The following is an 11,073-nucleotide window of genomic DNA, read 5'->3' as shown; positions in this document are numbered from 1 at the left end:
TTCTGAGCAGTCATTGACTGCTATGGAAATGAGATAAAGTATAACAATGACCTGATTAGTTATGTAGTTCAGGGTATTTTTTAAATTATTTTTTGTTAAAGTTTTATAATTCTACTTTTTTCTTTTAAAGACATTTTTTTAATGTATTTGATTGTTATTTTCCTCTTTTATTTATGTGCTTCTAGGGTTTAAAAAGATCAGATGGAGTTTGTTCTGAGTGATGGAGGCTTACAGGCCGACAGAGCCTCACATCTCCACCGTCTGACACAACATCCTCTACGTCTATCGCGTCTTTATTCAAGTAGTGGGATTACAGCAGAGCAAGCAGCAAAGGGATTACTGAGCAGCAGCAAAGGGATTAGAGGGGAAAGTTGTACCTCAAACACAGCGGTGGACCCCCGTGGACCCTGTAGGAAACTCATGTAAGGGTTAGAAAGTTGGCTCCCTGAGCTGCCACGAGGTTCTACCAGAGTTTAACCAAAGTTCTCCAGCGGGTGCTTGACATGCAGAGCTGAAAAGACCCTACAGACCTACCTCTAAGCCTTACCCTTCCCTGGCGGGAAAGCAGGAACTCTGGAGGAGCTAAAACCGTCTGATGATTTTCAGAGGACCACAAAGGGGATTTCAAAATATGACACTCATTAATAGAGCGGAGCCTGGAGTGTGTGTAACCTCCAGACCCGCTGAGATGGAAACATTTGCTTCACTTGTGACGTTGAAACCTCATCCAAAGGGTCTGCGACCTGCTTTGAGACGCAGAGCAGACGGAAAAAAAATGTCACAGTTGTGTGGTTCCATCCCACGCCAGTCCAATATTAATCGGAATAAGCCTGCAGAGTTTGTGGGAGGAATGACTTATGATTGTGGAAGCGCTAAAGTGAAAGCTGAAGCCAATGAACCGTGGAGTCGAGTTCAAACAAACTGTCTGGCCTGAAACAGGGCAGCTGCAGGGAAGCAGATCTCTGAGATCACGCTGTTCAAGATCTGAAATCCTTTAGGCTCAACCAGGACTGTGGAGGTTACTTCCACACCCGATGCTAGTAAATGTACCTTCAGTTGAACTCGTTTTTCGTGGATTGGGAGAGGCAGATGCTCAGAGTGCAGGTTTTTGGAGGAATAATCAGAAATGCGCTAACGGATCAAAAAAAACGGCTTTGGGGGTTTTTTTTCTGAGGAAAAAAAGTGGATTTTGCACGGTATAGGCCCTTTAACTTTCATCACATGTTCCATGGCCGCACGTTTCATACGTAGAACCCAAAAATGATGGTTAAAAACTTGATGTGTGAACGCGACTGAACACGGAAGCCCGAAACGTGCACATGTACATAGACTTTTCATTGAAAGTGGCTGCTTGGATGTGCGTTGGTGAGGGCAGTGTGAACGTAGCTTGAGACATTAAAAAGTACTTATTGAACGTTCTATAAAAGTACTCGCTTTGAATTGCAATGAAAGTATTCGGCATCAAATCTGAAGTGACAAATGTTTCATTTAGAGGATTATGGTTTAACCCGTTCTTGTCTGATTTAGTTCAAATTATTTATATCTTCCTTTAAAGGTGATGCGGAATTAAGTGGAGTCCTGGGTTCAACGTTTTAATGCAAATTAGCAACATATGGCATGAAGGGGCTAGGGTAATAATTATTTGGTAAATTTAAAATCTAATGGAAAGACCACTGGAGGATCAGCCCTTACCTTCAGTATGTTTCAAAAATGAAAATATTGACCTTACTATTAATAAAATGAAGAAACAAAAACCTTTGTGAACGGAAAGAGACAAATACCTTAAAAAAAAGCAGATTAAAATTGCAGTCTGCAACAACACACAAATATTTTCTCTGAGAAACTAAAGGACCTACATTTCTTATTGACATCTTTATTTCATTTTAGTGTCTTTGGTTTGAGCTGCATTCGAGTCTTTGTCACCCTGCATCAGAACCTGATTATTTGCACAAATTCCTGAGAGAAACAGCTGGAGAAAGATCCCATGTGTGTCAGCTGGTCTGACCCTATCTTAAAAAAAACTTTCTTCTATGAATTTTCCTGTTCCTCACGATTTCATGATCTCCAGATCCACCGTTAGACATCGGTGTGCAGACGCTAAATACCTCTGGGTTGTTAGAAAGCAGAGCTGTCACAGTTTAACATCACTAAAAATACTTTGAGGCCTCTTTAAAAGCGGTGCTGTCAGTATTCTCAATAAGGTGATTATTAGGAGAAAAAAACGAGTTCCTAATGTCAGGAGTGGACCTAAAAAATAAACACAATGAGAAGTGAATGTTATGCTCCACATGCCTCCTTTTTCTCTCCTCTGGGACTGAACTAATCTTTCATTGTAGATTAGTAGCCCTTTCATTAATGTGATCATCACTGCATAAATATTCAGCTGAAACAAATCATTTCTTTGACTACAAGGAAGACGCCGGAGGCCTAATTAAGAGAAAATTAGAACTCTTCTTCTTGTTCTAAATGTGCTTCAGTGTTTAATGTGGGCCAATCCATCAATGGCCGACATCATTCACTCAGCGTGTTAAAGCTGCAGGCGGCCACTCGGTGAGATGCTTGAGGGTTCCCTCTACTCCAAAAGAAAACATTAAAACATAAAAACAACAAAACTCTTCTAGATGAAGGTTAGTTCTGCTGCCGATCACTGAGCTGAAACGACTAATAACGACTAATCTCAGTTTATTCGGCGCCTCTGTAGGCAGCCCTGTTCTCCGGAGCTGTCACTCAAAATACCCATCAAGTGGGTCAGAACATCGGCGGTGCTGCCAAACACCACTTTGTTATCACCCGTTTACCCCCCAGGACACCAGTTAACCCAGTTTAGCGTCTGCTGACGAGCCGGTTGTGCAGCTGGTGTGCAGTTGTTAGCGTGGTTTGGAACCAGTTCCAGCACCTGCGCTCAGCTAATGACAGCCGATCAATAACGCCTGCAGAATGATGGACACCATTGATCCAGACTGGATATAAGTGGACGCGCAGAACTTGTTTACACAATGAGACGAGACAGTGAATCTATATCAGGCAACACTCACACACAGACACACAATAGTGGCTAAATATGGAGTAGGTTACTTTAGACTGGATCCACTCGGTTTGTCATGGTATAAGACAGAGAAATTCTGAAGACCTGATGTCCATGCAAACCTTAGTACGGTGGCCCTGAAGGGCAAATCACACCAACAAATCCATCTGGAAAAATAAAAACACACACCAAAGATCACAACGACAATTAAAATAGACCAAATAATAAAAAACATACAATTTAGAAATCACAAGCACAAATCCCAAAAAATAAAAAACAAACAAAATTAAAATGAAAACAAAAGTAATTTCCAGATATCAAAATGAAATGTTAAAAAATGAAACAAAAAAAAATCATCAGTAATTAGATGAAGACGTTTGTAATGTCTGCATACTAAAACTTATATGATTAGTATGAAGCATATCCAGTATCGCTTCATAACAAATAGGTTGTTGTGGATGTCCTATAGTAAATGCCTTTTATGGGTTTTTTTCTTGTGTTTTGTTTTTTAACATTTCATTTTGATTTCTGGAAATTACTTTTGTCTCCAACTCAGCAATTTTCCGAGGTCATTTGACTTTTAGGCATCTTTTTAATCTCCTTTATCAGATTGAATCCTCCAGATCCCCACCTGAGCCTAAAGCCTTAGGCGAAGAGTTTTATTTAGTAAAAACCCCCAAAAACCTGCAATCAATTTAAAATGCCTCCCTTACATTTGGAAAGACGACATGTAATATCTCAAAATATTTTCTTTTTTTAATTGCTGCGACAGCCTGGAGACTTGTCCAGAGCGTAGCCCGCCGGTAGCCAGAACCAAGTGATCCCGAAACGGACATAGCGGGTTAAGGAAATGGGAGTTCTGTCTTTAAAAAACTTTAATATTACAATAAAACAAAAACTATTATTAACTCTGTTTTTTTATTTTTGGAGAAGTTATTCTAAATCTTTTTTTGTTTTATAAGCTTGTTATCCTGTCTGACAGATTTAAGACTGTGGAGGATCCAATATGGCAGCCAAAAACACATTTCTACACACTGCTAAAATACACAAAAAAGAAATAAACAGAGAAAAAACAGAGCAAGAATCAGCAGGAAGCTGAGGTTTGTGGGATAGATTACCATACACGCATTAGGTGGTTAAAATGTCTTTGAAGCAGAGAACCATGAAACATGCCAACATTTGTTATATGTGGGCTACAGAGCTCCATTTAGCCGTTTTTGGGGTCATTTTCTCAACTATTTGTGTATCACAATAGTGCAACTTATTATTTCTACTCACAACTGCAGCTGATGACGTTTGAATATTGGGATTTACTAGCTGTATAGGTTAGTCCGGAAGGAAAGTTAAGTGGATTTCCTATTTTGCTGGGACTTCTAAAAATAAAAAATAAAATAGATTAACTACTTAATCTAAAGTTTTTCCTAAAAATAAAACCAGGTTAAGCAGTTTTTTTTAGTCGCCACAGGAACTTTCTCTTTTAGGCATGTATAGTTAAACACGACCGCTTTGGTGGTGCTGCTGTGGGCGGAAATAAGCTTTTCGTGACAGCTGTCCGTTCTCTATAAAGGAATAAAGGACTGTGTTACCATCAGGCCTGTTGAATTGGCCAGAATCAAGATTGATGCAAACTCCCATCACTAATCGAGTGGCTTCCACAGTGTTTGACGAATCTTTGCTATGAAAAAACAACAAAACAAAGCAGATTTCACGATAGTTTATTGAGATTTCAGTTTAAACATGTGACTTTCAGGACGTTTTCCCTCCAGTTGGACCCCAGATCTGCTCTGAAGACTGTCTCAAACAAGTGAAGGAAAACTGTTTCAGAGGGTCAGAAACCACAGAAGGATGCGGATCAGACTGTAAATTCACACGGCGTGACCTGAAACAGGCTTACATTCTACGTGTTCTCTCCGTCTAAATCACTGCTGGCTATAACCGCCTACGTTATTGCATGAATTGATGCCACAAGTGCAAATGTATAAAAATGTACCACAAGAAAGAAGAGGAGCAGTGAGCATGAAGGGAGGAGGAAGAGGAGGAGACTTATTGTGCAACAAGTTACAAGCAAACTCCAGACATCATTCCTGTGCTTCTAAATGGACGATGAAATCAGGAGAGGCGGAGCTTTAAGTAGAGCATCACTGCTTATTGGAGAACAGTTGAAATGGGTTTTGATTCTTAAAGTTAACGGATCAAAAACGCTGGACAAAAAGACGCGTCTCAATGGGTATTTCAATCAGAAAGTGAGCGATATGTTCCTGTCGCGGAGCATCAATCCTCCCCCTGCAACATTTTTTTTTATTAGCTGAAGGACGCCGTGTAGCTTAGAGCCGGTTGGGAGGCGCTCCCCTCAGGGTCCGTTAACCAGCCTGCAGGAACTTGGAGCCTAAATTCTTTGTCCCAGTGTACAGAGCAGCAACCTTGTCACACTGTCATTAAACGCAGCGTATGGCGTAACCATGGAAACAGCTACAACAGCACGCAGGGCGTTTGTTGGTTTTGATCCAGGGGGGGCAGCACTCGAGGGCTAGCAGGAGCGTTTAGCAGCGGGGCATATGCGGGATGAATATTTCATGTATGAACATGAATGTGCTCCCCGCCTGTGGAGGTGAAGGACTGGTCCGGTTCATCTCAAACATGTGCAAACACGTTTACGCAAACACAGAAATGTAAACCTGCTGCTGGGAGTCTCCAGAGACTCTTATTAGTGCGATTAATTTTACATAATTTGACTGAGAATTAATACATAAATGAATCCGTGGAACCCTGAACGCACCACACGACCCCATTACAGCTCTGTGTAATCCCATTTGCACCTAGCAGTAAAGAAATCAGCGTACAGACTGTTCTGCCGTCTCTGGATGTTCTCTGGAGACGTGCTGGAGCTGCTGCTCCACAGAGTCGTGGTTAGTTAAACACCATGAGATAAAGAAGCTCGCCATCACTGAGACAGTTATGGCGTCTCAGCCGCGTTTCGTGAGTTCCTTCCTGTGATTCGTTTCCTTCAGCTGTTCGGCTTAAGCGCCACGGGATCACACATTCCCAGAATGCACAGCGACAGGGGTAAGAGAAGAATGAAACTCTTTGTCAGGACCCTGCTCATCACAAAGGCAGCTTGAGCAGTTTCCTAAAGAACAGTGTTTGCATGAGGCATTAAACAGTTAGCTCGCTGTCATACTTCACATTTAAGACTAGCTCTGAGGTGGAATGTCTCATTATTCAAGGATCTTCTAAGATATTAAGCTATTTTCCACTAGTTGACATAAGGTTAGTAAAAGTATTGTAGTTAAGCTAATCACAACATCCAGAAGGTTTCTCAGCTACACATCATCCCATCAGTTCATCCAGCAGGGGTCAGGATGTCCACGGAGCGCCATGATGTCACCACACATGAACGACCTGAGGGGGGCTGCAGAAGAAAAGCCGGTTTCTCCTCTCTCCACTCTCTCCTCGGACTAGACGGTTTACCTGCTGCTGCCCCCTAACTACCCCCCTCCCCCTCTCAAACTTTACTCTTCAATTTCTAAGATGAGGTCGTCTCCCTCCAGGGAGGCGTCAGGTGAGACGTGGATGGCCTTGATGGTCCCGGCCATGGGGGAGTTGACCACGGTCTCCATCTTCATGGCTGAGAGGACGCACAGGGGCTGGCCCTTCTCCACCTGGAGGGAACAGAGACGAGCGAGTCAGATGGGAGTGGGACAGGTGATGATGAAGACTGATGCACAGAGAAGTCCTAACCCCTTTGATGCTTATTGATGCAGATGGGCTTCAAACCAATTTGGCTTCTTGTAATCATGATTGTGAACTTTTTAGAAAAAAAGGTAAAATACTTGTGTTGTTTTCTAGGCTATAGTTTCTGCAGAGCGGCAGGGGTTCATTAGAAATTCACTTCTGAGTTTTGGGCGGGACTTTTGCTACGGAGCAATCCCGCTGACAGCTCTATGTTTACACTCTCTCCCACTAGCTTACGGACCCTAATAGCCTTAAACCAACATTAGTGGTGCAACAAAAATGGTGAGGAGTATTGAAGCAGTCCAGTTTTGATCCAGATACCAGCGCAGATGAGGAAAATGAAGATGTACGTAGATCTTTTTGACTACGATGTATCAGAATGGAGCGGATCGGGGAGCTTGTGGATTGCCATTGGAGTTTCTACGTCGCACCTACAAGCTTTTTCAAACAGCATTTTTTTCGTCTGCTCCTGATACACGATTTGAGTAAAGAAATACTTAAATAGCTTGATTTTCTTTATATTTGTCCTCCATCATAAAAAAAGGCCACAACTTCACAAAAACAATTTTCCTCGGAGCGGCTCTTTAAGAAGCACTTTTTGTGTGTGAATCGGTGAAGCACAAGCAGCAACACAATGAGAAGCTGCTCTGACACTTGATGGTCAAGAGGAAACGTCTTCAGTGAGACTTGACAAGATTTCTGCACAATTTTCTATCAAAACCTAGTATTTCCCTCAAAAACCCTCCAATGTAACTACTAAACAAATGTGGATTTATCTTCTGTACTAGACCCTTCATTCTGAAGACCTCACATTGTGCTGGTACAGAGCTGGAAAGTTTAGAAGGTGCACGTCTTAAATTCCTTAAGGAGATCATGATTTTCATGATAAACCCTCTAAAACTGATGGAAGATAAGCAGCTTTTGGCTGAATCACACGACTTGGAGAGAAGTTTTTCCAGAAACCCCCAAACCTCAACACACATGGAAAAAGAGTGGAATGAAACGTTCGCTAACCTTGGATCCAGTTTTGACTTTGACCTCCAGGACTTTTCCAGGCATGGGTGCCCCCACCTGCCCTTTGATGGACTTCTGAGCTTTGGGATGGAACTTCATTTCCTGGATACAAACAACCAAAAAATTGTATCCACCTGTCACAAACCAATTCTCACTGTGTGATGTCACCCCTGTTCAACCATCTCATGCGTTTTCATCAACATGTATGAATCTGTTGTGATGCAGAATCCAGTCCTTACAGAGATTCCCTCCCATCTTCCATGGTTTATCAGTCTACACGTGTCTGCGCCCTCCATGTACCTTCATAGCCACCGTGTCTTTGACCAGCACGGATCTCAGCTGCCCGTTCATCTCAAAGAAGACTTCCCTCTGGCCGTTCTTGTTCAGGTCGCCCAGAGCCAGGGCCTTGATGTGCAGGGTCTTCCCCCTCTCCAGCTCCACCTGCAGCAGACACATGCTGGATCAGACACAAGCTGGGGGACAGAAAGCTCTTTTACTCTGGAATGTGTGAAAGAAGCTTTAAATATAGATCAATGAACAGCATGTTTGCCAACTTTTTATTCATCCTAAAAGTTTCTGCTTTTCTAACCCTGTATGTCTAATCAAAGTACCATTTACTGGCCACCAATGGTGGCGTAATGCTTTGTGAAAAAAAGGTGTGTGTGTGTGGAGGGGGGGCTTTTTCTTAAGTCCTCTGCAGTGGGGAGAGCAGCTGCTGCTGAACAGGACCATTATAAGTCATCATCCTCAGTGACGAAGCATTGGCGCAGGACGTTCAAGACAAAGCAAAGCGTGAAGGCAGACTTTGCTTAGCTTGAATCTGTGCTGCAGGGGTTTGTTAGCCAGCCTCTTCTGTTATGCTGCATTCACTCCGCCCTCAGCAACAAGCCACCTCTTCCAACGAAAACTTTAGGTAAAATTGGTATTTGCGCCTTCCAGGCTTCTGCGTTTAAAACTCTTGCATTCAAACATTGTTATTCAAGTGGGAAGTCCGTTTTTAGCTCTATGTTCAAAACCTGTGGTTATTTTAAGGCGTGTTAAAGGTAAACCAGCGGCATCCTTTTTAATGGACTGAACCATCTAAAAACTGATCATGGAGGAAAAATGAATAATTATGGTTTGTTCCTGGCTGTAATCATATAACTCCAAATCGGTCATGTATCAGGAAAGAGCAGTGAAAGAAAAAGCCAAGAGCAAAAGTCACAACATTTGCACTACTTTGACATTTTGCACCAAGCCTCTTCCAACTGTAGGTACATGTGCTAGTATTGGGTAGTTCCAGCTCAAGACCGTGCATTTAGTGCGTTCTTGAACACACGCCCGGTGTGACTGTAGCATCAGAGGAAGCACAGATCCTGAACGGATGCCTGAAGGCTCATCTTTGTCCTCTGTCTTTCATCCCATTTTAGGATGGAGCAGCAGCTGCAGGAGGTGAGGTGGAGGAGCATTAAGGTTTTCCTCATGTTCTTCGGATCAACAGAGGATTCAGATGTTTATGCTTTGGATTTACAGGCAGATGAGATGCCATAAAACAGGACAATCAGACAAGAGACAGGCAGGAAAGATGGAGGAATGACATCAGACAGGATGTGAGAAAACGTTTGAGTAGGACTGCGTACCTACACACCACATGCAGTCACTTTCTGATAAACTCACTGGTAACTGAAATATCTTCATTTTCAAGTCTGTTTCGGTCGCTACTACATACTAACCCTCGACAGCCACTGTACTTGTTCATGACTCATGCTTCTCCTCAAACTCTTTTTCTGCTCCAGTCAATGCATCTGTCCATCTTTCGATCTCCATCAGTCCTCCTGAGTCTCCCAGCTGTCTAAGTTTGTATTGTTGTTTTTCTGCCGTCTGCAGAGTCCACAGACTATCACTGTTATCAGTTTCCGTCATCTTCCCATTTCAGCTCGTCTTATCTGTCGTCTGACTCCCTCACGTCCTCAGCGGTGTTTACCCGTTCATTTTCCTCAACCTTTCCTCCCCTCAACCTCTCCGTTCCCCACCCTGCTATCTCAGGCGGCTGGGCCTCCATTGATATTCCACACTGAGCCTCAATGCAGAGACAAAAATACACCCCACTGCAGATTTGCATTGATCTCCATTTTATTCTGCCTCTGTCTTCCTCGGTGTGATCTTGCTCTTCATCTATTTCCTGCACGCCACATCTGGTAACAAAAAGCTTCTTTGGCTGTTGCTGCGTCGTCGTCCCTCCCAGTCTGTGTTTGCACCTTCCTACATTCTCCACTTCTCTCCAAGTCGCGCTGCTCTCAGACTCGCTTTGTGACAACCAAATCCGTTCCGCTTTGTTCCAACTGTTTGCTTTCCACACATTTGCTCACATCTGTACCCATTAAAAATACATCGTCTATCTTTGAAGATTTAAAATATTTATGAGTCTTTTGAAGATGATACAGATAAAGATACCACCCTATAGATGCAGACGGAGATAAAGTAACACAGGAACACAGGCTCACTGTAAAAATAAATAAAGTTATTAGCTCCAACAAAAAGCTGATTCTTGGGGGGGGGGGGGGTCTGACAAAAATGCATGAATTTAGAGTTAACTACAATTGATCAAATACTGTTGAGTAAAGATCGAACCTTGTGAGAAAAAAGTGCTGCGTTAAAACAAAGAGGAATTTTTTTAATCACAATTGATTTTATATATTTATAAAATAAAAAAATAAAAAAGAAAAACATACGTAGAATCCTCTTACTTTTGAAGAGCTAGAGTAGGGCAGGAGCAGAGATTTTCCCATCCCTTCAGGGCATCGTCTTTAGCGAATTAGACAGAATGGTCCAGCTAAACCAATCAAGAGATGACTAAAGCTTTGTTTTCATTGAGGGGTATGGTACAGTCTGGTTTAAAATGGTCCAGGCAAGTCAGGTGAGTGTTTCCGCTCAAAGTTGCACCGTCACTGCACATGGGGGGTGTAGACCGATTGCATGGCTTTGCGTCATTGTAGCGTGACTACAACAAAAACTTTCACACTTTAGTTTAGTTTGCTTTCACACATTGCTTTCTGCAGCAAAACAAAACTGTCTTCATCAAATTTGTCAGAAAAAACAAAAACAAAACAAACTAACTTCAGAGGTGTAATCATTTTACTCCCTACATATCTAGTTTGACTAATAAAGCTAAACTTGACTAGTCTCTACTTTAGACAAAAATGAAATGATAAAAAAAATGTCTTAATGTTTTTTAATTATGATCACAAGCCTCATCCAACAGATCTTCAGCCTATTGAAGCACTGTTAGCCATTACATGAAACCCTCTCCAAACCTGCTGCAC

The 11,073-nt window shown here is 42.3% G+C and overlaps 1 protein-coding gene across 2 annotated transcripts in view; it reads right to left on the bottom strand.

The window, feature by feature from the left end:
• Nucleotides 1-4,724: 4,724 nt before the first annotated feature.
• The window catches only part of pcxb (pyruvate carboxylase b), a 355,470-nt gene continuing 349,121 nt past the window's right edge, over nucleotides 4,725-11,073 (bottom strand). For both annotated transcript variants that reach the window (XM_078936075.1, XM_078936074.1), the window contains 3 exons: nucleotides 8,072-8,212; nucleotides 7,772-7,873; nucleotides 4,725-6,684 (listed from right to left, as the gene is read on the bottom strand). In XM_078936075.1, coding sequence (XP_078792201.1) covers nucleotides 6,535-6,684; nucleotides 7,772-7,873; nucleotides 8,072-8,212 — 393 coding nt within the window. In that variant the 3' untranslated portion in view covers nucleotides 4,725-6,534. The remainder of the gene's footprint in view (nucleotides 6,685-7,771; nucleotides 7,874-8,071; nucleotides 8,213-11,073) is intronic.

This window comes from Oryzias latipes, chromosome 18, assembly GCF_053564925.1.
Source record: "Oryzias latipes strain Hd-rR chromosome 18, Olatipes_Hd-rR_3.1".
NCBI classification, from domain to species: Eukaryota; Metazoa; Chordata; class Actinopteri; order Beloniformes; family Adrianichthyidae; genus Oryzias; species Oryzias latipes.
Note: the sequence above shows the minus strand (reverse complement) of the source record. Positions and strands in the feature narration are given on the sequence as shown.